We start from the raw sequence: 26,894 nt of genomic DNA on the forward strand, positions 1-26,894 counted from the left end.
GAGATCAGGATGACTCCCTTTACTTTTATCCTTTCGAAAAAAAAGCTTTCAACAATTATAACTGAGTTTTTTGGGCTCTTTGGCCGTGTTCTGAAGGTTGCTCTTCCTGACGTTTTGCCAGTCTCTGTGGCCAGCACAGGTTGCTGTCCTCTGAAGATGCTGGCCACAGAGACTGGCGAAACGTCAGGAAGAACAACCTTCAGAACACGGCCAAAGAGCCCAAAAAACCCAGAACAACCATTAGATCCCGGCCGCGAAAGCCTTCGCAAATATAAATTATAACTGAATCTCTGAAACCCATTTTAGTAGACAGTTTTATCTTTTTAAAGTTTTCATGTTTTAATCTTTTAATTGTATTCCAAATCATATCTTGTTTAAATTATCTTTTAAACTTATTGGGTTTTTTAAATTGTGTGAATTTCAATGTTGTGAGCTGCTTTGGGTCTTTTCTTGGGAGAAATGCGGCATCTATTATTATTATTATTATTATTATTATTATTATTATTATTATTATTATTATTATTATTGTTGTTGTTGTTGTTGTTGTTGTTGTTGTTGTTGTTGCTGCTGCTGTTGCTGTTGCTGTTCTTGTTCTTGTTGTTCTTGTTCTTGTTGTTCTTGTTATTCCTGTTATTGTTGTTATTGTTATTAACAGCAACAGCAACAGCAACAGCAACAGCAACAGCAACAACAACAACCCAAATAACAGCAATAGAAGGGAGATAATTTTTGAGAAGTCCATGAGCAGACAACCTCAATGGATCAGGGATACACAGTGTTCTTCTCCAACAGTTTTTGGGACCTCCTCTCTTTCGCAAGAACAAAGGTATACATTGTTGTAGAAATGGTAAGGGAACAGTTCTAATAAAGAACACAGAAAACGTTCTCTTTGGTCAGAGGAGCTTTTTAAGAGCCCTTGGGCTAGACATGTGCTTCACACCCATTGGGCACTGAAAAATACTCCATGAACATCTGCCGTTTAGTGCAGTGGCTCCCCACCTGGGTCTCCAGGTGTTGTTGGACTGAAACTCCCAGGTGTCATCACCAGGAGCTGTGCTGGCTAGAATATCTGGGAGTTGTAGTCTGAGAACCTCTAGGGACCCCCAAGATTGGGAACCATTGGTTACAAGCTCTATGCAAAATTCTCTGTGCAGTGTCATGATTGACTATGAAACAAGGGAACGCATCCGAACAGCCATTGGCATCAGCTGGAGTAGACCCACAGAAAGATCCCAAGCCATTTCCCTCTTTAACAGATCACCCACCTCTTGAGTTCTCATTGGGTCCTTGCCAGTTTTCCCCCACCCGTCAATGAAGCTTTTCCCACATCTCACTAAGGTCTAAGGCTTTCCTTTGGGTGGCATCCCTTGTTTTCAAAACAAGCGCCTTACATATACTTTACGTTGGGCCGAGCATGTAGAGGAACTGGTCTGACTTCCATTTGGAGCTGCTTCGTCCTTCTCACAGTTTGGAGATAGAACGAAAGATGGACAGGAAGGCCTCATCCGCTTTTGGGAAGAGAAGTGTGCTTTGAGACAACAGGTGTGCTTCTCAAGTGCTGCCAACACATGTGTCTCTATTTTAGCCACGAACAACCAAGCTTGTCATGGTGGGATACCGAACAGAGCGTAGTTCACACGCCTAGATCAGGTTTTCAACCCACAATCTCTTCAGTGGGTCCAAAATGCGGCAGCCAGATTTCTGGCTTGGGCTGATCACAGGGGCCACAGGACCCCCCCCACTACTAGCCCCCCACCCCCAATACAATGGCTCCACTGGCTGCCCCTCCATTTCTGGGCACAATTCAAAATGCTGGCTCTAACGCATAAAGCCGAAAACAAGTTGGGTCCAAATAATCTCTAGGGCCGCATCCCCTGTGAGGATCCACCTGGCTGGGAAGACCATCAGGCCTTTCTCTAGGTCCCCCCCCCTTCAGAGATGCAGTTGGTGGGGAGACGGGAGAAGGCCTTTTCTCTTGCTGCTCCCACAAAAGACCAGGCTGGCCCCATCTTTGCTGTCCTTAAACCAGCAAGGAAAGACCTTCCTTTTCAGGCACGCTCTCCCTTAATAACGGGCTACCAGAGTGGATTTTTAAATGGATTGTTTCCTTATGTTTCCTGCCAACCATGCAAATGCAAGTAGATAAATAGGGACCACCTCAGTGGGAAGGTAACAGCATTTTGTGTCTAAGTCGCACTGGCCATGTGACCACGGAAGATTGTCTTCGGACAAAACGCTGGCTCTATGGCTTGGAAACGGGGATGAGCCCCCTAGAGTTAAACACGACTGGACAAAAATTGTCAAGGGGAACCTTTACCTTTACCTTTTTTCCTTAGGTGGACATAAGTTGACTGAATAAGCAACAGAGGCACCTGTTAGTTACAGCAGCAATCAACAAGTCTCAAAAATCAAAGTGTGACATCTGAATTCCCACTTTTATTTACAATTTCTGCCAACGTGTTGTAACATGCTAATACATTCCTGCTATATTGATTGATTGATATGACATATTTTACCCTGTCTTTCTCCTTAAAAAGGACCCAAGAAACTGCATTAAAAGCCAATATTTAAAGCACTCAAGGGTATGTATACAAAGACTAAAAAAGGATCAAACAAATACCAAGGGTCAACAAAAGGAACCCCAAAACACATTCAGATCGGGAAGGCAGAACGTGGCGTTTACCTGTCATTTCTTTGGGGTCATCTTAAATCTTGCTCTCATGGCAGGCGTGTGATACAGACGGAATTTCCCTTTCCTTGAGTTCTTCAACACTTCATATACAGTGGTCCCTCGACTTACGACCATAATCTGTTCCAGAAGATGGGCGTAACTTGAAATGGTCGTGAGTCGAAGCACCATTTCCCATAGGAATGCATTGTAACATGACTAATCGGTTCCAGACAAAAATAATAATCACCAAACCAAACAAAGCAAAACCTCCAAGCCCCATTGGAATGCTATGGGGCTGAACAATAATCCAAAACCCCCACCTTCACACAGCCAGCCCCATTGGAACACGATGGGAATGGGGGGGAAAATCAGAACACTCCCCCACAGCCAGCTTCATTGGAATGCGATGGGGCTGGGGGAAAAAATCAAAACACACACACACACAAACACACACAGAGAGCCAGCTCTATCGGAACATGATGAGGCTAGGGGGGAAAATCAACCCCCCCCAGCCAGCCCCATTGGAACATGATGGGGCTGGGGAAAAACACACATCAAAAAACAAAAACAAAAAGGCACAGAAACATAACCCCCCCCCAAGCCCACCCTTAAAAACCCTGTTAATGTACACACCCAGAAGCAGAAAGCAGCACGAGGCAGTCCGAAGGCTCTCTGCAAAATCATGCACACTAACCATTGGGCCGAAAGAGCTACGAAGAAGCTCTTTGTCAATCAACAGTTAGCCCTCTAATTTGAATTCCTCACCTTTTTCCCCTGCTTCTTTTGTTTGCAACTCGAAGCTCCGGACGCAAGTCGAAGCAAAATTTTGCTGCGGGAGCTGGTCGCAACTAGAAATAGTTGTATGTCAGGATGTTCATAAGTTGAGGCACCACTGTGTGTTCCACTGTTTTCTTTTCTCAAGGCTAAACATGCCCAATTCTTTCAGCCTTTCCTCCTGAGGCTTGGTTTCCAGCCCCCTGATCATCCTTGTTGCCCTCCTCTGAACTTGTTCCAATTTGTTAGCATCCTTCTTGAAGTGTGGTGTCCAGAACTGGACACAGTACTCCAGGTGACGACTAACCAGTGCTGAATAGAGGGGGACTAGCACCTCACGGGATTTGGAAACTATATTTCTATTAATACAGCCTAAAATATTATCTGCCTTTTTTTTGTAGCCACATCACACTGTTGGCTCATATTTAGCTTGTGAACTAGGACAATTCCAAGAATTCTCCTGCAACTCTGCTGCTCTTAATGTTCCCTCACATGGTGGTGCCTTCCTTTCCTTTGATAGACCTTCTGCTTCCCCCACTGGAGCTTCCACCTTAGACGCCCCAAGCTCTTTATTTCCAGACTCTCCCATCAGTTCTCAATCTTTGATTCTATTCTACCCATGGAGTTTTGACTTCTCTGATGGCTCATATGTTCTGCCTCTTGGGCTTTATAGGCTTCTCGCTCCTTTCCTCAGGAAAGGACGGCACGCCATTAGGGATGGGTACAGCCCGACCTTCGCTCGCACACAATCAGCTACAAGGTGTTCAAAGCTCATCTGGGTATCTCACAAGAAATCTTTTCATTGTGGCAATGATTCCAGGCAGTTCCAAAACTTGTTAATTCTTTCCAAGTTCTTTTATTTACATAATTTCTATATTCCATACTTAAATATAATAAATCCAAAAAATATGAAAGACAGTCTTACAGGTGTGAGGAAACAACTGTATGTACAGATCTTCAACTCTAAAAGCCATACAGTTATCCAAAACCTGTAGGCTTACTTAAAATACATCCTTGCACCTTGTTAAAAAGATGCAAGTATAAAACAATGATATATTTTCTCTTTATTATTTCCTTTTCTTTCATTAGAACATCCATCTTTTTCTTCTTTACACTATTCTGTAAAAGCTTCCATCATACAATATTTTCTTATTCTCATTTGTTTAACAAAAGTTTCCACATCTACTGTACTTTTTATCTGTTAATTAACATTGTAAGTAAAACATCACAAGTGTCACTTCAAAATGCACTTCAGTTTTTCTCTTTTCTCTCGGTTTCACATTATGTCACCATTTTGTTGCTTACCCTTTCCAGTGGAAACCAGCACAAAACTGAACAAGCTACTTATGCGTTATTAACTCACCAATAGCTTTTGTACCAAAACAAGGGCTAAAATGTAAACTATATCTCCAGATGCAATTTTTCTAAAAGCTTTCACTTTTAATGCAAATCTGAAACATCTTTTTAAAAGCACTTTTCAGTTTTAGATCAACAAGTCTGCAACACTTGAAGTTTTTTTAAATTATTCACACTACTAAGATTATCTCTTTGACTGAAGCTCAATCAACATTCCGTGAATTTCTACTTTCTCCGCCATCTGTTTTAATGAGAACTAAAGCTATTCATCTAATTCAAGCTTTCCACATTCCATGTATTATCATTTCTTCCCAATGTAAGAAGAAATGAACAAAGATACGTGCTCCTACTAAAGCTTTTTCTACATTCGACACATTTCTTTGCTTTCTCCCCAGTGTGAATTCTTTCCTGTCACCTAAGGCTATTGGTGGACTGAAGCTCTTTCTACATAATATGCATTTATGTAGTTTTTCCCGTGTGGGTTATTTTATGTGAAATCAGGCCACCGCTCTAACTGAAGCTTTTTCCACATTCTGTGCATTTATATGATTAATCTCCTCCATAAATTCGTTAATGTAAACCAAGGCTAGTGCTGTCACTGAAGCTCTTCCCAGATTCCGTACATAAATACAGTTTCTCTCCTGTGTGGGTTCTTTGATGTCTATTGAGGCTACTGCTGTGACTGAAAATCTTTCCACATTCCATGCATTTATATGGTTTCTCTCCTGTATGGGTTCGTTGATGTGAACTAAGGTTACCACTCCGATTGAAGCTCTTTCCACATTCCGTACATCGATATGGTTTCTCCCCTGTGTGGGTTCTTTGATGTAAACTAAGGGTATTAGTCCGATAGAAACTCTTCCCACATTCCATACATGGATACGGTTTCTCCCCTGTGTGTGTTTTTTGATGTGACCTAAGGGAACCACTCTGACTAAAGGTCTTTCCACATTCCATGCATTTATATCGTATCTCCCCAGTGTGAATTTTTTGATGTGAATTAAGATTATCACTCCGATTGAAGCTCTTCCCACATTGCATACATGGATACGGTTTCTCCCCTGTGTGGGTTCTTTTATGTGAGCTTAGGTGACCACTCTGACTAAAAGTCTTTCCACATTCCATGCATTTATATGGTTTCTCTCCCGTGTGAGTTCTTTGATGAGAACTAAGGGTATCACTCCCTTTGAAGCTCTTTCCACATTCCATACATGGATACGGTTTCTCCCCTGTGTGAATTCTTTGATGTAACCCAAGGTAACCACTCTGACTAAAGGTCTTTCCACATTCTGTGCAATTATATGGTTTCTCCCCTGTGTGAGTTCTCCGATGTGAACTAAGGGCATCACTCCGATTAAAGCTCTTCCCACATTCCATACATGTATACGGTTTCTCCCCAGTATGAGTTCTTTGATGTGAACTAAGGGAATCACTCCGATGGAAGCTCTTCCCACATTCCATACATGAATACGGTTTCTCCCCAGTGTGAGTTCTTTGATGTGAACTAAGGTTACCACTCCCACTGAAGCTCTTCCCACATTCCATGCATTTATATGGTTTCTCCCCTGTGTGGGTTATTTGATGTGATGTCCATTTCTGCTCACTGGTGTTTTCAATTCCTGCTTGTTTATGAGTTCCTGCCCAGGATGCCCTGGGTGTCTCTGGGTTATTCTTCTCCTCCTGTTCATCATCTGGTAGATTATAAAAGAGAAGAGAAACAAACACTTCAGAAATCTGCAGGGACAAGGAGAGATGCAGTCGGGCTCTGCCTGAATCATGGAGGAGGAAGCAAGACAGACAAAAAGCTGAGATAGGGGAACCGTGGGGGTGAGGCTGGAGGACAATGTATTCTTTTGTGCTTGAGTGGGGAGGGGCACTTCTCTGGACTTATCTTTTGGGGGGAGGAATCATGAAGTGAAGATCATTTCCACAGCAAACAAAGTACATTAAATGTGTTCTTGAAGGCTTTCATGCCTGGGATCCAATGGTTGTTGTAGGTTTTCTGGGCTGTTTGGCTGTGTTCTGGAGGTTTTTCTTCCTAACTTTTCACCAGTCTCTGTGGCTGCCATCTGTGGCTATGACATATGGCAGAAATACTTAATTAAATTTCTTTTGCTTTTTGCTTTTTTTCTTTGTGGGGGCCCGTTTTTCCTTTTCAGTTCAAGAACATACTGAACACCTCTATGGGGAGGGAATGGTCAGACCCAGAGACTGAACAGACTCTGAAGCAAAAGAGCACGCCTACCATGTTCCTTAACATTGCTACTATGCTGCAGAGACACAAAAACAATACCAGCCTTCCTCAGGACAAAAAGGACCTTCGTTTCCCCACAGGCTAGCCACATCTATGACCGCTTGGAACATGCTTTCCTACTGGGAAGAATCCACACAACCTGCAAAAAACTGAACCCCACAGACAAAGAACTACTGTTCCTACACATCAATATCAGCCAAAAAGCAAAAAAAAAAAGTCATGATTGGGACAAGATCGATATCCTCTCCTACAGAAAGATGGAAAAAGAAATGGTGGGCCACACAGCCAGACAAAAACAGAAATACAACAAATGCCAAACAATCAACCGAAACCTACACTAGACACCTCACACATCATCATCAACCTATCTGAATGCCAACTCTCCCCAGAAGAATCCTCAGTCTTAGCGAAAGCAGGAAACCTTGCAGTCACACCCAGGAAAATTCCAGTGGAAGACATCATTGCCAACATGGAATCAGCCATATACCATCTTCCGGAGGAAAAAGCATGGAAAAAGAAATAGAGGGACAACTCACTTTCTTAGATGTCATGGTCATACAGAAACCTGACCTCCTATTGGGACACAACATCTACTGAGAAACCCACACCTACACAGACTGGTACCTACACAAAAATGCCACCTTCTTCAGCCTAATGGTTCAGTGGAGGTCCCGGACTGCTCAGTGGTTCACTGTAATGAATTTGTTACACACTTTGAGGGAAAAATTGCTCAGATTTGCAAAGAGTTGGACTCCACTGTTGATGCAGAGCCTATGGTTGTGTCCACATGTCATCATTTATTGGATGAGTTCCAGTTGTTACGACCCGAGGATGTGCACAGGGTGCTTAGATCAGTTCGTGTCACCACTATGCAACTCGACCCTTGCCCATCATGGCTAATAAAGGAATCTGCCAGGGGAGTTCACACCTGGATCCTGAATGTCATCAACTCCTCGTCAAGAGAGAGAGTGGGCCCTGCTCAGTTAAAGGAGGCAGTGATTCAACCAGTCCTAAAAAAACCTAATCTGGAGCCAGGTCTAGTGATCAACTTCCGGCCAGTAGCGATCCTCCCTTTTCTGGGCAAGGTGCTGGAACGTGTGGTGGCTGAGCAGCTCCAGGCTCTCCTGGATGAAACGGATTATCTAGATCCATTGCATTTGGGTTTCAGGATGGGTTATGGGATGGAGACTGCCTTGGTCGCCCTGTTTGATAACCTTTGCCGGGAGAAAGACAGGGGCAATGCATCCCTGTTGATTCTCCTGGATCTCTCAGTGGCTTTCCAAACCATCGACCATGGTGTCCTTCTGGACAGACTGGATGGGATGGGAATCGGAGGCACTGTTTTACAGTGGTACTGCTCCTACCTGGCTGATCGAGTCCAGAAGATGGTGCTGGGGGACAGTAGCTCTGATCCATGGCGGTTGCATCATGGGGTTCCTCAGGGTTCTATACTGTCCCCCATGCTCTTCAATATCTACATCAATCTGGGGGAGATTGTTAGGAGGTTTGGGCTGAGGAGTCAGCAATATGCTGACGACACCCAGCTCTACCTCTCATTCTCTACCAATCCAGGTGTGGCAGTCACCATTCTGAATTCGTGCCTGGACTCGATAATGGTCTGGATGAGGGTCAATAAACTGAGACTCAATCTCAACAAGTCAGAAGTGCTGCTGGTAGGTGCCCCACCAGATAGGTTAAAGGGCCATTTCCCTGCCTTAGATGGGATTACACTCTCCCTAAAGGACAGGGTCTGCAGCATGGGGGTGCTCCTTGACCCCAGTCTGACCTTGGAAGCCCAGGTGGACTCGGTGTCCAGGGGTGCCTTCTTACAGCTGCAGAGAATATATCAACTTCACCCTTACCTGGATGAGCGGAGCCTGGCAACAGTCACACATGCACTGGTAACAACCAGACTGGAGTACTGCAGTGCATTATACATGGGGCAGTCTTTGAAGATGGTCCGGCGACTGCAACTGGCACAGAACCGGGCTGCGCAGCTGGTAAGTGGTGCCACTGCACGGACTCATATCACGCCGGTTCTGAAAAATTTGCACTGGCTGCCAGTTGCTGCTCAGGCCCAATTCAAAGTGCTTGCTCTGACATATAAAGCCCTAAACGGCTTAGGACCTGGTTACCTAAAGGACTGCCTTCTTCCATATGAGCCTGCCTGTCCTCTAAGATCAGGCCAGGAGGCCCTTCTGAAGGTGCCATCCCTGAAAGAGGTGAGGGGAATGGCATGCTGAAATAGGGCCTTCTCGGCTGTTGCCCCCCAACTTTGGAAAGCCCTCCCTATAGAGATCCGCCTGACTCCAACACTTTTGGCTTTTCGGTGCCAGGCAAAGACCTCTCTGTTTAGCCAGCATTTTAATTAAACAGTACTCCTTAGCTGGCCATACGAGCAGCAGAGCTTATTAATATTAATGTTTTAATGATTGTCTTTAATACGTATAAGATATTATTATTATAATATTGCCTATTTTAATGTTTTTAAAATTTTATTATTGTTGTACGCCACCCAGAGGCCACTGTTAATGGCACAGCTAAAAAGAATCTTGTAAATAATTAATAAATAATCAAAACACTGATAGACCATGCGAATCGGAACTTTGAAGCTCAATTTCTCAGCACCAAACTCAACCATCTGAATTGGGCCCTACAGGCGAATGGCTATTCCAAGAATGAAATCAAAAGAGCCATCAAACCAAGAAAACAACACCAAACTGAAGAGGAAAAACACCCCACAAATAAAGTATTTCTGCCATACATCAATGGGGTCACGGACAGCATGGGGAAACTTTTGAAAAAACGCAACCTACAAATAGTATTCAGGCCCACCACAAAAATACAACAAATGTTATGGTCAGCAAAGGACAGAAGGGACCCCATCACCAATGCAGGAATATATCAGATATCTTGCAGTTGTGACCAGGTATATATTGGGATCACAAAACACAGTATCAAGACCAGAATCAAAGAACATGAAAGACACTGAAGATTAAAACAACCAGAAAAATTGGCAGTAGCTGAACATGGCCTGAAACAAGCTGGACATAAAATCCTATTTCAAAACACAGAAGTACTGGACACCACCAACAATCATTATGTTAGACTTCACAGGGAAGCCATTGAAATCCACAAACACCAGCACAGCTTCATCAAAAAAGAAGGAAGTCTAAAACTCAACAAAGCCTGACTCCTAGCACTGAAAAATACAGCCTGCAAAAAGGTCAATGAACTCTACCCAGTTGCAAGGATCAGTGACCCCTGCACACAAAAGACTAGTCAACAACACCCATTAATCACTGTGAAAGATTATCTCCAATCCTTGTCACAATAATACACCCATAACAAAACACCTTGATCACAGGAATTGCTGAATCTCCCAAAAAGAACAAAAATCTAATCCCACTGCTAAAAATACTCAACAATCCCAAACACTACACCAGAACACAGAGTTCTAGTCCTATCCTCTGAAGATACAGGGCACAGAGAGTGATGAAACGTCAGGAAGAAAAACCTCCAGAACATGGCCAAACAGCCTGAAAAACCTCCTCCAGTTTTATTTGGTAGAGGCAGATTTACAGCCTTCAAAATATTAGGTAGAATTCTATTCTGGAAAGTTTTTCTTGTGATCTCATTACTCCATTAAAAACTCTTTTGATGTAAATGTAACAATTATAAAAGTGGGTCACAACTTAAAAAGGTTTGGGATAAATTCCTCTAGATTCATCTTAAGGAGAGATCACTATTACCAGCAGTAGTTATAATCAGAGGGGAAAAGGATAATATAACAGGAATAAATATGAGATGATGTTGTTTAATTAGAGAATAGGGAGAAAAATATTTAGGAATAAATTACTAAAAATTTAAAGATTTCTGAAAACCACAATTTGATAAGTTGAAATTATAAATTAAAAATAAATCATGGTAGAATTGGCTCATGTAAAATGAAAACTGTACTAAAGATCAATTTTTTTCTATTCTTTTTAAAAAAATCCTTATTCTTTTAGTCTCCCCCAAGAACTGTAGTGAATTTTTCAGAAAATTATAAAGGAATTTCTCAAAACTTATTAAAGAGGAAAGAAATATTTGAATTAAACGATTGATTAGCAAAAATGAATATCAAGGGGGGGGAAGACAGTGTTAGAAAGGAAGATTAAAAGTGGATGAATGTGATGCAGCTAGCCTATTGGATTCGAGAATGGGTAAAGAGTAGTTAGTGGTCAATACAGGGACCTGACAAAATCTGCATAACTTATTATTTGGAGGGAGAAGAGAAAGGACGGGTCCTTGAAAGAGATGGGATGTAGAATTTATAAGATGCTGTGATGGGTAGAGTATCATCAGGAACTTCTGAAAACAGGATAGGAAGCAGAGATGGCCAGGGAAATAAGTACTACATATTAAAAAGGAAAAAAGAAAAAAAAAGAGAATTTGATAAACCACATCTGTGGGAATAAAAGCAAACATTTATACAATGATATGGAGAAGGTATTTGACACTACGAAAAATTAAATATTATGGATTCTAACGGCTGCATATTGTCTTGGAGATGTGGTCATGTTATAGTTACTTATTTTCACATGCAGTGAGAGTGGGAACCAATTTTGAAATCTGGGAAGACGGTGTTTGAAGAAATGGACATTCTGCGACACCCAAACATCTCTTCCCAAGATAACACCCTTGTTGCTGAACGAGAAGTCTGGGAACTGAAAGATGTCTGGAAGTCTCTCCGTTTCCCTTTCAGAATTACGTTTCGAGATTCTCACCAATGACACTGCGGTGATCACGGCCGTCTTACCTGCTGCCTTCAGCATCTCTTTACAGGGTCTGCCGTCAGGGGCTGCAGGTTTCCACTATACCCCAAAGAATAGATGATATGGGTTAGGCCTTTGATGCCACCGCGATGCCTATGGAGGAAAAGACAGAAGAGGGCTTGAACTGTGCCGTTCTCATGCTTTGACATCCCTCAACATTGAACACAAGGGAGAAGAACCTGATGTGTGATACCTTTTCTGAAGAGAGACATGGATGTATTTTCTACACATCCGGTCTTCAGTTTTTTTAAAAATGAAAAATTAAAGGAAAAGGAGTTGCTACATTCTTTGAGGGCAGGGTGGACCGATGGGCCACTTATTTACTTCCATCCTTTGCTTCATTTTCCAGAGGGATATCAGGGTGTTTTATTTTATTTCATTTTTTACATCAGTAACTAGAAATGCTGGGTAATCCCTTTCAAGATGCTCAGACGGACTTACTTCCAGGAAAGTAGATTAGGATTGCAACCTAAAGATAGGGTCCTTCCATAGTCGTGCAAAAAGCAAATCGGACAAGAACGAAGGGAGTCTGTGTATTTCAACAGGTCTGATCTATTGATTGATGTTGTTATTGGCTATTTTGTTACTTTGTTGTTTTATGCTTTTTGTTGTAAACGGCCTGAGTGGCCTTGGCTGCCAGATGGGCAGCATATAAATCAAATATATAAATATATAACTCAGGGACACACACACACACCCAGGTATAGCCCTGCCAACCTCCCATCAGCTGATATCTGTTTCAGGCTTGGAAATAAAGTCCAGAACATCTTGGAAATGTTCCCCTCCCTTTCTTACATCATTTTTAATTCCTTAATTTGGAAGCACTCCCTTGCTTGTCCCACATGGAGGAGATCTACCAGCCAGCTTGTGGGAGTTTGTCAAGGCAACCTGGAGGTCAATCCATGGATTAAAGAGCCCTGCACTCATTGAGATTAATAATCAGATCTTTCATTTGCTTTTGCCTTTCCAAAGTTCCCCAAGGCAGAAAGAAGGGACATCTTCAGTTCATTCTTCAGGATCAGAAAAGGGGAAAGCAGAGATTCACAAGAGCCCCATGAGATAAAAAGGGACAAAAGGATACTTATACCTGGATATGCACAAACACAGTTTTAGAAGCAGAAAAACTTTCAGAATTAACTACCGTATTTCCCTGAAAATAAGACAGGGTCTTATATTAATTTTCGCTCCAAAAAAACTGCATTATTTATTTATTTATTTATTTATTTATTTATTTATTTATTTATTTATTTATTTATTTATTTATTTATTTATTTATTTATTTATTTATTTATTTATTTATCTTATATGCCGCCCACACTACCCGAAGGTCTCTGGGTGGCTTACAGCATTTAAAATACAATAAAAAGGCAAAATAAAAAGGCAAAATAATTAAAATGCAATTAAAATATATTGCCATCAGACCCACATTTGATGTTATTAGGGCTTATTTTCAGGGGATGTTTTTTTTTCCAAGTACAACAATCTACATTTATGCAAATACAGTCATGTCGTCTTCTTTTGGTTGCTGCACAAGGGTGGAGGGTGGGGTTTCACTTAAATGAGGCTTATTTTGGGAGTAGGTCTTATATTACGAGCATCCTGAAAAATCATACTAGGGCTTATTTTCAGGGTAGGTCTTATTATTGGGAAAAAAGGGTAGAAGAATGTAACCTGTATTAGTGTATAGTTTTTCTGGTCTCTTGTAGGGACGTGGTGGCGCTGCGGGCTAAACCGCAGAAGCCTGTCCTGCAGGGTCAGAAGACCAAGCAGTCGTAAGATCGAATCCACGCAACAGAGTGAGCGCTCGTCACTTGTCCCAGCTCCCGCCAACCTAGCAGTTCGAAAGCATGCAAATGCAAGTAGATTAATAGGGACCACCTCGGTGGGAAGGTAACAGCGTTCCGTGTCTAAGTCGCACTGGCCATGTGACCACGGAAGATTGTCTTCGGACAAATGCTGGCTCTATGGCTTGGAAACGGGGATGAGCACCGCCCCCTAGAGTCGAACACAACTGGACAAAAATGTCAAGGGGAACCTTTACCTTTAACCTTGTATGTTATGCTATAAAATATCTTTGTACTGTATTTTCGGGGTCTTCTCTGCTTTTATTCTCAATAAAATTGGATGTTGGTTCAGCTGTTCATGTCTTGCCTGATCCCTTGCCAGAGACCAAACAGGATTTGGCCCATAACTGTACTACCCTCCACCCAAAGAAAGTGGAAGATGCTGAACCCAGTAAAGAGGGAAAATGGGACAAAGAGGAAAAGGGGAAATGCCCCCTTTTTGTGCAGCATTAAGGGAAGAGAAAAGGAAGGAGATGAGAAGCAAGAAGGAGAGAGAGAGAGAGAAAGAGAAGTGGAGGCCAGGACAGTAGAGATGAAAAGAGTAAGGTACTGCAAGAAGGGTGGGAATGTTTCTGAATGGAGAACCCGTGGATTCCTATGTGGGAGAGGATGATGATGCCAAGAGAAGAGGTAGAAAGGGGAAGGAACCATTGTTCAGCCAGGAAACCTTTCTGCTGGGGTAAATGGAAGAGTAGAGGATGGAGCTGAAAGAGAAGGGAAGAGCGGTCGCAAACAGGAAAGGAGAAAAGAGAGAATGCGGAATGGAAGAACCTTCCCTCACACGGTGGTGTGGAAATGACTTCCGAGAGGAGACGACCGGAGGGGGACTGAGGAGATGCTGACCCTGTTGGTGTCAGCCTCAAGGGAAGCCACGCATAAAGAGAATTACGACAGCCAATTCTGTCTGTGGACCAATCTGGGGCATGACATTGAAGGAGAAGGTGGCAACAGAAGTGTTGTTACCTGTTAATCAATTATCCCAACAGTCATAAGTAAAGGTTGATGGTGCAAAGCAAAATCCAGAGTCTGGATTGTCTGTTAAAGGAGAACAAGAAAGGAGGCTTGAAAGGGAACTCCACAAACCCCAAATCAGGATGACCAAAGTTTGACTCTTATCAACAGGACCTGCCCTTGGTGAGCATGGGGTTTGGGGTGAGCAGGATTCACATGTTTTTTTTTTTAAAAAAACAACAACAACACATACCTAAATAAAATGCAAAGAAAACTAAACACCACCACTTTGCACATCTTCAAAGAAGAAGTGTGGTGTAGTGGATGGAGTACCAGACTGGAAACCAGGAGACTTAGATTCAAATCCCTGCTGGGCCGGGGAAACTGAGAGGAGAGAGTGTGTGTGCCAGGCTACTTAAGCCGCCTCTTGAAATCTCACGTACCTTGCAAATGTTGGGGGGGTCTGGGATACAGTTATTGGTTTTTGGTCCCAAAAAAAGCAAAAATAAATCAGATCAGTCTCACCTCTTCCTAGGAGAAAAGAAAAAAAGATCAGCCTGGAGACTTCATGGATAAAGCAAATCTCGGACTTTTCCCACCTGCTGTCTTCCAACCCTGAATCTTGCTTAGGCTTCGCTCTTCCCTTTGAGCTCACTGCCAGCCTCACAGGGGTTTGGAAGGGAGGCAACTGAGGGTGGGGGGTCTTGGTGTTGGTTCCCCCCGCTGTAAAAGAAAGCATTTCATGATCACCTGGTGGGGAATGAACCCTTCAGAGCCATTCACTCTGCAAAAGACCTGCTGGGAGAGGGAATGCCCCAGAAGGAGAGGCTGGGTTGCCTTCCGGTCTTTCCTCCTGCCCTCCATGACCAAAGCTCTTCGGCCTCTTTCCAAAGCCCTTTGGCTCCACCCCATGGAGAGCCATGAATTGGAGGCAAGATTGCGAATCCCTAGGAAGGAGGAGCGAGGGGCAGGTCTTTTGCACAGCCGATGGCCCTGAATTGTGCCTTCAGGACCCAAAGACCAGAACAGTTTTGCCCCTATGGGAAGAACATCCACCAGGAGACGCTTCCTGGGGAAATCTGCTTTCCAGCCTCCGCTATGAAAGATCCCAGGGAGGAAAATCCACCACCTTCTCTCTCCTGCTTCTCTCCTGCTTGCCGTTCAGAAAAAGAGGGTCTGTGTTCACAAGGACCACACATACACACACACCACACACACACACACAGACACACACAGACACACACAGAGTTTGTGTGTGTGTTTGTGTGTGAGAGAAACAGAGAGAGAGAGAGAGAGAGAGAGAGAGAGAGAGAGAGAGAGAGAGAGAGAGAGAAACAAACACAGAGTGTGTGCAAAAGAGCAAGAGGTCTGGCAGATGTTCCTCCTCAGAAGGAAGGTCTAGGGAGGACCCCCCTCCCTCGCAAACCCCATTTCTCCTGGCCACCCCCCCAAGTCCTCCACCTCCCGCCTGCCCCCCCAGCGAAACCCCCTTTCCTCTCCAGCCCCACCTGCGACTTTGCCCTTTTAAGGGAGGGAGGGGGTTGTTCTAGGTCATTAAAGGGAGGCGGGGGGGGGGTGAGAGAGATGGGAGGCAAGTTACTTTCTCTCCCGTTCCTTTGTTTCCATCCACCAGATGCTCCTCGCAGGATTCAAGGGAAGGCAGGGTCTCCTTATTTCCCCCTCCCGACACACACATACACAAACACACACGCACGCGATGAAGTCCTAGGTTTGGTCTCCCTGCCTGTGAGGGTGGGATCTGGGCCAGAGAGATCCTCTTTCCCCTTTGAATAACCCTCCCTCCGGAGGAGACCCAGAGGAAAAAACTGCCTTGCACGAAGGTCGAGCAGAGCAAACCACAACCGGGCACCTCCAGCAATGCCCGGAGAAGCCGCCCCCCCAAGACTAATGGGGAGCTGGCCATTTTGCCCCCCCTGCAAATCTCACCCCCACTCCCACCTCCGATTTGCCCCCCCTCCGGCGCCCACCTCCGTCCAGGTCCCGATCCGGGAGGCGCCCCAAAAGCCCCGCTTCTCTCCTCCAGGCGCCTTTCTTGGGCCGAAGGGGAAGAGGCAGGCGCGGCGATCCCCACTTCCGGGTTGAGTCAAGGGGAGGAGCTCTTCCCTCGTTTTCGTAGCTCTATGTTCCTCCCCTTCCCCCCTCCTGCATGAAAGGGGGGGGGAGATGGAAGGGAAGGAACAAGGGGGGGGAGGGCGTTTAAGGCTCCAAAGAGGAAAATGGCCGGAGTGGGGAGCTTCCTCCGGGCTGCCCAAGTTCTTCCACGTCTGGTAGAAGGAAAGACTCAGACGAGACAGAAGAGTTCCCGTCACCAGAGTCTCTGTTCACAAATATTTGAAGAGAGAAAAAGGAGGCAAACGAGCAGGGAGTTCAGGCTCTCCGACCCACCCGGATTGTGTGTCTCTCCTTGCCTGCGCAGCTGGACACTTCACTTTGCCCTCATTAATTACATCTGCTGTTTGGCCTTTACTGCACTTCTTTTTTTTTGTTAATAAATTCTAACTCTATTAGAATATCAAAACCTTGATCATCTTTTCCTTCATGATCCTGACCAGCCCAGCACTGTCCTGTCCTGTTTGGCTCATGAACCTTTGGGGGGGGGGGGGTTGGATCATGGCAGTTGAGGTCTTGCCTCTGGACTTCTTACCCACTTAATCAGGACGAGGCCCATTTGCCAGGACTCGTTTGCCCGAGAACCTCACCTGGAGGACGGAGAATCTTCCCCGATCGATGGGAGTCTGGAACCTGATGGGGCGCTTGACCCGGGCAGGGGCTCGAACTGGTCTCGGAAGGGGGGACCCAGTCTAAAGAGAGCGACCGTGAGGAAGGGACAATAGGCTTCTGCAGAAGAAAGGAAACAAGCTTGCTTTGACACGATTGTAGAAAGGGTCGGTGTCCTTAGTCCAGGGTCTCTGGTTGGCTGGGTATCCCCACGACTGTGGATCGGTATTTGCTGCAGCCTGTTTCATGAAACCAGGAAACTCGGTCCAATGAAACGTGGTCTGATACCTTTTCTCCAAAAAGGGTCTGTTACCCAAAGGGTTTAGGGTGACCGTCCAGGAGAAAGATTTGGTGAAGCCTTAGGCGGTGGTGGAGAAGGCACCTCCTCTGTGCAAGTACTCCCTTGCTCCACACTCACTCTGTCAGGGATGCTGGAGCAGCAGCTTCTTTCTGCCAATGGGAAGGGGGTTGGACTAGATGACCTTTGGATTCCCTGACGGTTCTCTTGGTGGTGGTTCTCCACCTTGGGGAACCCAGGAGTTCCCGGATGGCTCTTCCCACAAACCCAGGCCAGCAGAGCTGGTTGGGAAAGCTTCTGGAAATTGTGGTCCAAGAACACCCGGGTGAGTCAAGTTGGGGGGGGGGAAGGACCCAGTACTCACGAGGAAGGGGCTGTCCCTTCAATCCTTCATGGCCTCCTTGAGCGTCCCCTTGGATTCAGCCTCAGATGGGGCTGATTGTGTTTGTTCCCTTTGGGATTCATCGGACCTTCCTCCTGAGATATAAGAGGCATAAAAGATAAAACATTGGCACAATATTCACATTTTACTGGTCATGGAACAACTGAGTGGTTCAAAATTGGGAAAGGAGTACGGCAAGGCTGTATATTGTCACCCTGCTTATTTAACTTATATGCAGAATACATCATGCGGAAGGCTGGACTGGAAGAAACCCAAGCCGGAATTAAGATTGCCGGAAGAAATATCAACAACCTCCGATATGCAGATGATACCACTCTGATGGCAGAAAGTGAGGAGGAACTAAAGAACCTTGTAATGAGGGTGAAAGAGGAGAGTGCCAAAAACGGTCTGAAACTCAACATCAAAAAAACTAAGATCATGGCCACTGGTCCCATCACCTCCTGGGAAATAGAAGGGGAAGATATGGAGGCAGTGACAGATTTTACTTTCTTGGGCTCCATGATCACTGGAGATGGAGACAGCAGCCCCGAAATTAAAAGACGCCTGCTTCTTGGGAGGGAAGCAATGACAAACCTTGACAGCATCTTAAAAAGCAGAGACATCACCTTGCCAACAAAAGTCCGAATAGTCAAAGCTATGGTTTTTCCTGTCGTGATGTATGGAAGTGAGAGCTGGACCATAAAGAAAGCAGACCGCCGAAGAATTGATGCCTTTGAATTGTGGTGCTGGAGGAGGCTCTTGAGAATCCCCTGGACTGCATGGAGAACAAACCTATCAGTTCTAAAGGAAATCAACCCTGAGTGCTCACTGGAAGGACAGATCCTGAAGCTGAGGCTCCAGTACTTTGGCCATCTAATGAGAAGAAAAGACTCCCTGGAAAAGACCCTGATGTTGGGAAAGTGTGATGGCAAGAGGAGAAGGGGACGACAGAGGATGAGATGGCTGGACAGTGTCTGCGAAGCAACCAACATGAACCTGACACAACTCCGGGAGGCAGTAGAAGACAGGAGGGCCTGGCGTGCTCTGGTCCATGGGGTCACGAAGAGTCGGACACGACTAAACGACTAAACACACACACACTGTTAAAAATCTGTTTCTTCATTTCATGAATTTCTAAACTGCTGACTTATTGCTTAGCGCTACTCTGTGTTTTATTACAGCATGATATATATAACAATCATCCAAACACCTCAAATTATTTTTTTCCTTTATTTTGAATTCTGTCTCCCAAAGTAGCTCAAATTGTTACTAACACTGCTAAGGAATCTAAGGAGTGACATCAAATTAATAAAATTGAAATAGACCTTTTATATAAAATTTAAAATCCCCTTCACGGATTGCTGCCTTGTCATGGCGAAGGGGCTTGAAATTTTAAGATAAGCTATGGGCTATGCCGCACAGGGACACCCAAGATGGACAAGCCATAGTGGAGAGATCTAAGCGATCCACCTGGAGCAGGACCTGGCAAGCCAGTCCAGTATCTTTGCCAATAAAACTGCATGGAAAAAAACAAAAGGCTAAAATATATGACGCTGAAAGATGATCCCCTCAGGTCGGAAGGTGTCGAACATGTTACTGAGGAAGAGTGGAGGACAAGGACAAGTAGCTCCAGAGCTAATGAAATGGTTGGGCCAAAGACAAAAGAACGCTCAGCTACAGATGTGCCTGGAAGTAAAAGGAAAGTCTGATGCTGCAAAGAAAAATACAGTGGTGCCTCGCTTTATGATTGCCCCGCATCATGACAAAACCACTTAATGATTATCTTTTTGTGATCGCAATTGCAATTGATGGTCTGAATGGGGAAATTTCGCTTTGCAGTGATCGGTTCCCTGCGTTGGGAACCGATTCTTCGCAAAACAATGTTTTTAGAACAGCTGATTGGCGGTTTCAAAATGGCCGCCGGGTAAATAAAATGGCTCCCCACTGTGTTTAGGGACTGATTCCTTGCTGTACAGGCAAAGAAAATGGCCGCCCAATGGGTAATCTTCACTGGACTGTGAGTTTTAAGCCAACTGGAACGCATTGAACAGGTTTCAATGCATTTCAATGGGCTTTTTTTGGCTTTACGATGTTTTTGCTTAACAGCGATTTTCCTGGAACGGATTATCGTCGTTAAGTGAGGCACCACTGTACTGCATAGGAACATGGAATGTAAGACCTATGAACCTTGGTAAGCTGGATGTGGTCAGACAGGAAATGGCAAGAATAAACATTGACATCCTGGGCATCAGTGAACTAAAATGGACGGGAATGGGTGAATTCTATTCAGACAATTATCATATCCACTATTCTGGGCAAGAATCCCGTAGAAGAAATTTAATAGCCTTCATAGTCAACAAAAGAGTGGGAAAAGCTGTAATGGGATACAATCTCAAAAATGATAGAATGATTTCAATACGAATCCAAGGCAGATCTTTCAACATCATGGTAATTCAAGTTTATGCACCAACCACCGATGCTGAAGGGGATGAAATAGACCAATTCTATGAAGACTTACAAAACCTTCTAGAACTGACCCCAAAGAAAGATGTTATTCTCATTCTAGGGGGTTGGAATGCTAAAGTAGGGAGTCAAGAGATAAAAGGAACAACAGGTAATTATGGCCTTGGGAGTTCAAAACGAAGCAGGACAAAGGCTAATAGAGTTTTGTCAAGAGAACAAGCTGGTCAACACACTTTTCTAACAACACAACAGGCGACTCTACACATGGACCTCACCAGATGGGCAATACCAAGATCAGATTGTTCCATGTTAGCCTTTTCAAATGCCAGCCGTTTCATCAAAATATCAGCAGCCTCAGTATTCTCTGCCGTTCAATCGCTCTTTGCAATTTGTTAATGAAAGACATATAGTCCTCTGTAGGAACCTGACACACGTTAGCAAGAGACCCTAAAGGGGATTTTGTCTGGGATTTTTAACTAGGCTGCTCTAACAATGTCAGCTACTTCTGCCAATCCCCTGCTATGGATGCTAATCTGCTGTGCTATGGTGACAAAGTGTCCATCTCCATTTAACATATCTGCAGAGACAGCAATATGGTTTTGTAAATTATCCATGTCCAAAATGGCAGCAGCGTCTCTCCATTCCTGCATGAAAAGTACAAATTGTGCCGGAGACAGCATTGCTTTAAGCAAGACTTTCCAATCAGCTGGAATAAAAGTTCCATTTCCTCGTAACCCATCAATCAACCCAAGAGTAAAACTGCTATGGAGACCGCTTTCAACTACACTTTTTTTTCCAACTCTTTAAGCATGGCAAGGGGAAGACTTTCATGAGCACAATGTCGCTGATTGTTACAAACCACGGAACAGACAGACATAAGGGGGAGGGCGGCAGCAACATCCTCCGGGCTTCCTTGGGCCATAACATCAGATAACATTTGCTGCACTGCTGAACGAGGACGGGGAGAAGAGGGAGGGGAGGAGGAGAAGGGGCCATTGGAAGAGTGGCAGGAGCTGCATAGGAAGGAGGATTGTTTCTATTTTCATGGAGATCGGGTGGCTCAGACTGGCAAAATCTGATGGGCTGTTGGAAGGTTAGCTAAAGAAATAACAAAGATCTTTGAAATTGCATCCTGGCAAATATGCCATGTATGGAGGACTTTAACTGGAGCAACAGGGTCTTTTTGAAGTTTATTCCCAATTTTATCCCAATCTGGAAGCTTAAAGTTGCCCCCTTCCAGATACAGTCAACCCTCGACTTACGAACAGCCCTAGTTATGAACATTTTGACTTACGAATGGCTCTGTTGGAAAAACTTGGCATCGACTTGCGAATGGAGCCTCGACCTACGAACGAGGCTCTGTTCGCGTCAATGCCAATGGAGCGGTTGGTGCCTTCGGAGGTCTCTAAGGGCTTTCCCCCGACATTGGAGGAAACCGTTTGAGACCTCCGAAGCCAAAAAGGCAGGGTGAAATGGCTGGAAATTTGAATTTCCTACTCTTTCCCCCCGCCTTTTTGCCTTCAGAGCTCTCAAACTGCTTCCTCCGATGTTGGGGGGAAAGCCCTTTAAGACCTCCAAAGGTGCTGATCGCGATGGCGGGGACCCTAGGGAGGTCTCCGATGGCAGCAGGGAAGCTCCCAAGGCTTCTCCACCACCATCAGAGACCTCCTGGGGGTTTCCTGCCACCACCATCGGCGCCTTCAGGCTTTCCCGTGGAGTAGACTGGGCCTACTGGGAAAAGCCTTCAGGAGGGCTTCCCCTGGTAGGCGCAGTCTATTCCCCAGGAAAGCCTGAAGGCGCTGATTGTCGTGGTGGGGGACCCCTGGGAGGTCTCCAAAGGTGGCGGAGAAGCCTTGGGAGCTTCTCTGCTGCCATCGGAGACCTCCCTGGAGCCCCCTGCTGCTGTGACTGGAGGCAGCGCTCACCCAGCACCTGGAGGTTAGAGCTGGCCGGGCACTTGGCCGCTCGCCCCCAGCCGCACTGAGGCAGCGGAGCACCGGCAAGCTTCGGACTGGTAAGTCCTTTTTTTTAAAAAATTCTCTGTGGGTTTTGGAGGGTGGGTTTGGACTGGAGAGGTTATGTTTCTGTGGTTTGTGTGTGTGTGTGTGTTTGCGTGGGACTTGTTCTTTTTATTTTGGTATTTTTTGAAATGCTGGAACGAATTAATCCCGTTCCTATGCATTTCAATCAGAAATGGTACTTTGACTTACGAACTTTTCAACAAGTTCATAAGTCGAGGGTTGACTGTACCAAAAACAAAAAGTACCTATTTCCTTCAGCAAATCCTCTATTGGACCAGATACATCACGGTGATCTTCTCTATGAAGCAAATACATCAAGTCTTTCTTATGTTGTTTCTGAAATGGTGTAAGAGTGTTTCCCATTTTTAACTAATAATACTCACCAAGATCCAAAAAGGATGTGAGGATGCATCTGCAGCCCTTGCCAGGTGAGGTGAGCTGTTTTGATTGCTTCAGGCAATACTGAAGTCCCTGTTCAGGCGCCAGATGTGGGTGATCACAGAACAAAGGAAGGCTAATTGCCTTAGAACAAAGGAGTCCACAGCAGGGATGTCTGAACCAGCAGAGCCTATGTACTGAGAGCTCTTTGATTTACTTAGCATGATTACATAGTATGTTGTTTGAATTCAGATAGAGTACTAGTTACCTAATCCGTAACCAGGATTGGCTGAAATAACTCTTTGATCTTATGTTCTACTTCTAAGCAAAAGGGCAGAATAAGGGTGTAGCGTTCTCCATTTATTAGATCTATGGTTCATGTTAAATTATGTAATGGTCCATGTTTGTTATGGTAATGTAATGGTTTATGAATATTCATATTGCTGTGAGGCGGAGCCGAGGGAGATACTATAAGAGGCGGAGTCAGAGGGTCAGAGTGGGAGATTAAGTTTTAAGTCAGTTAGAGAAATGTAAGAGTCAGGCAGCAGAGAAAAACCAGACAGAGTAATAGAGGGTGTAGTTTGGGAAATTCTGAGGAGTGATTAGCTAATGAAGATATCAATGAATCAATCTATGTAATCAATAAACGGAAGTTTTATTTAAAGGAACTTGAAGTGCGGACCTGGATCTTTCTGAAGTAATGGTGACTTAGATATCACCTGGTGGCAGCAAATGTAAAAGGAGAGTGTCTGCCTTCGTGTGCTCAGAGGCTTGAAGGTCAAGCAAGGGGCACGAGGGTGGATGTCACAAAGGGTTATCCCGCCTGCTGGCGGATGCCACTTCCTGCCAGGAGTGTATGCACGTCACTGGAACAGAATGCAGCTACAACCTTTAAGCAGAGGTTTCCCACAAGCAGGTGCCATGAAGTCAGAGCTGACATATATAACTGTAAAAAGGCTTTCAAGGTAAGGGAGATATTGAAATACAGTGGTGCCTCACATAAGGAGTGCACCGTTTAACGATGAATCCGCATAGCGATGCAGATTTTGCGATTGCTAATGCGATCGCATACAGATGTTTTGAATGGACGAAAATCGCTTAGCGACGATCGGTACACGTTTCGCTTACCGATTTTCACATAGCAATTTTTTAAAAACAGCTGTTCGGCGGTTCCAAAATGGCCACCGGAAGCCCAAAATGGCCACAGGCACCGTTTTTGTGCCCTGCCCTCACTTACCGAGGGCGCGAAAATGGCGGCCGGATGGGGAAACTTCACTGAACGGTGAGTTTGGGCCCCATTGGAACGTTTAATGCGTTCTAATGGGTTTTTCCATTCCGTATAGCGATGTTTCCCCACAGCGACAGTTAATCCGGAACGGATTAACCTCGCTATGCAGGGCACCACTGTACTGTCTTTACAAGTTCCACCCCCCCCACACACAGTGAGTTTTCATTGGGAAAGTGGGGATTCGAACCCTAGCCACCAGTGTCCTAGTCTGTCACTCTCCCCAGTACATCTTACTCGGCACTGTTTCTGTCTTAGATGACAAGGAGTGTTCCACTCCATGTGCCACTCACCTCAAAAACCTCTGATTTATTGCCCTTTCTTCTGTGCAAGCACAAGATGGGATCCCCAGTCCTTCCCTCATCCCATCCTTGATGGCTGTTTAAGTTCAATGTGTTGGCAGGAAGGGGTGTTTCCTCCCTGGTCCTTTTATATCCCCTTGCCTTCTGCCTAGTGTCTTCTGTGTGCCTCCTGATGGCCACACAACCTCTTGCAAAAGGGTCAAGTCACTCTCCTTTCTCATGCTCAGGGGAGGGGAATTTGACACTCATGACTCTCCAACTTGTACGTTCTCTTAGGGCTGAGAACACCGGTGTTTCTGCCTGGAGACAGAGAACGGGTAAGTCTTCCTTGGGGTTTCTCTGTCCTCCAGGTGGAGCCAAAGCCCCAGAGAAAAAGAGAGGTGTCCAACATCTGGCTCTGCAAATCGATGCAATGGTTTCTCTTGGATTTGTGCTTGATCTCCGAAGCAGAGCCTCCCCCTCTAGTCCTGTCTTTTTGGGGGGCAGGAGCAGAAGCCATAAGGTCTCCATCAGTTCCCCCATTGAGAAGGATTGGGTGGGGGAACTTTTTGTCTGCAGAAAGGAAGCTGCCCCCTCCCCTCGATATGCATGTGAAGTGCTCAGAGGACAGAAGGAAGTGTGGGGAAGTCACAGAAAACCCTCCACGTATGTTCCTCATTATTCCACAGAGGCTGCCCGAGGCAATAAAGTAGCATGGATTGCTAGCACCCTGGACAAGGAAAGCCTTCCTCCCTGACCACATGGACTGGCCATTGCTGCAGTTGCTTTCTAAAGCATGCCCTCCTTGTCCCTCCCTTCACAAGAGGAGCACCCCTGAGACACCTTCCTTCTCCCTTCCTCCCTCGTCATCCCTTCTTTGACCAACAAGGACCAAATAGGCCTTGAGCAAAGGAATCTTCATACCTCAGCAGACTCTCTTGTCCCATCTTACTGATTCTCTAGCAACTCCATGCATCTTCAGCTGGGTGGAGATTTTTCCAGCTTAAAGTCTGAAGAAGTGGTGGGATTCAAATAAATTAACAACAGGTTCTATGTCCTATCTCCCCCAGAGACCAGAGAGACAGGAAGAAACGGACACGCCCTCACCGCTTCCGGTTCCTGTTTAGAGAAACGCCAAAAAGGGAGGAGCTCCTCTATCCTCTTTCATAGCTCTAGGTTATCCCTCTAAACCAAAGGGAATAACCAATGAAGGGATGGGGGCGGGGAGGGGAGAAACCTGCAGAAAGAAAACAGGGGGAGCAGTAGTGGAATTCAGCAGGCCAGCAAATGGTTCTGCAGAACCGATAGTACATTAGGTATCGGTTCGGTAGAACTGGTGCGAACCGGCTGAATCCCACCACTGGTCTGAAGCCTTATGTTGCCAGAGTTCATGGAATGTTCACATGACTGGCTCAGAGAGAGGCAAAGCAAGAGTCACTTGATTTTTGGCTACTTTTCAAGAGGCAGGAGGAGTGGATGAGCCATCAGCCTCTGAAGAGGAAAAGCCGCTAGCTTTTCTTGCATCAATTTCAGTCTCTCTTTTCCTGTTAGCCAGGTCGAACTTCACTGACTACATGTTCTACAGAAATGGGAGAGCATCCACCTGTTCAGTTTGCTCCTTTAGAGAGCTGTGGGCCAGTGTGCCAGGCTCATGGAACAGGAAATAGAAGCCATGTTAGACACGGGAATGACAAAGCACTCTAACTTACCCCCCATTATAACTTACATCACCAGTGATGGGAGTTGTGAAGAAAAGTACTTTTTGAAATGTTCAACCAGAAGTGAAGTTCTATGTTCATTATAGAAAGTTGAATCAGGTCATTCAAATTGATCCATACTCCATGCCATTGATGAGTAACCTCCTGGAGATCCTGGCAAAAGCCAAATATTCAAGCACAGTTGGTCTAATCAAAGGTTACTGGCATATCCAATAGACAAGAATGTTTCCAACCAATCTACATTTGTTCCACATGTCAGCTTGTTAAACTGCATCGAAGAGTGTTGAAGGAAATGGCTGAAGAATTCTCAACCACTGATTATAAAGTGACCACAATAAAAAAACCTGGAAAACAAAGCAGTCATCATGAGAAACCAACACAAATTTCTCAAGAACAAATTGTGCCAGGCTAATATGATCTCATTGATTGGGTAACCTCGCTTGTAGGGGGGATGGTGTAGACTTCACCAAAGCTTTTGTTAAAATGTCACATGATGTTCTGACTAGCAAGTAAACTAGGTGTGGGCTGGATTGAACAGCTGGCAGGCTACAGAATCCTACTCAGAGGGTGATTAACACATCGTTCTCAAACTGGGAGGAGGTAACACCCTGTGGCTTCAAGATTTTTTATTAATGATCTGAATCAGGAGGTGCTGGGAATAT

The 26,894-nt window shown here is 45.0% G+C and overlaps 2 protein-coding genes across 8 annotated transcripts in view; one reads left to right on the top strand and one right to left on the bottom strand.

Annotated features, from left to right (window-relative positions):
• Positions 1–26,894, top strand: part of LOC140703761 (uncharacterized) — a 343,653-nt gene that overhangs the window by 209,206 nt on the left and 107,553 nt on the right. The gene's annotated exons all lie outside the window — the stretch shown is intronic.
• LOC110071178 (uncharacterized) lies at positions 4,279–26,368 on the bottom strand. 7 transcript variants are annotated; one of them, XM_078387930.1, is made up of 7 exons: positions 26,241–26,368; positions 18,069–18,181; positions 17,388–17,526; positions 15,111–15,198; positions 14,680–14,751; positions 11,857–11,965; positions 4,279–6,492 (listed from the first exon to the last, which is right to left on the bottom strand). In XM_078387930.1, the coding sequence occupies exons 6-7, from the start codon at positions 11,870–11,872 to the stop codon at positions 5,372–5,374; spliced, it is 1,137 nt and encodes a 378-aa protein (XP_078244056.1). In that variant the 5' UTR covers positions 11,873–11,965; positions 14,680–14,751; positions 15,111–15,198; positions 17,388–17,526; positions 18,069–18,181; positions 26,241–26,368; the 3' UTR covers positions 4,279–5,371. The 7 variants fall into 7 exon arrangements, with proteins under 7 accessions (XP_078244056.1, XP_078244061.1, XP_078244055.1 ...); XM_078387935.1 differs by lacking the exons at positions 14,680–14,751; positions 15,111–15,198 and adding an exon at positions 15,267–15,390; XM_078387929.1 differs by lacking the exons at positions 17,388–17,526; positions 18,069–18,181; positions 26,241–26,368 and adding an exon at positions 16,656–16,790.

Source organism: Pogona vitticeps, chromosome 2 (genome assembly GCF_051106095.1).
Source record: "Pogona vitticeps strain Pit_001003342236 chromosome 2, PviZW2.1, whole genome shotgun sequence".
Taxonomy (NCBI): domain Eukaryota; kingdom Metazoa; phylum Chordata; class Lepidosauria; order Squamata; family Agamidae; genus Pogona; species Pogona vitticeps.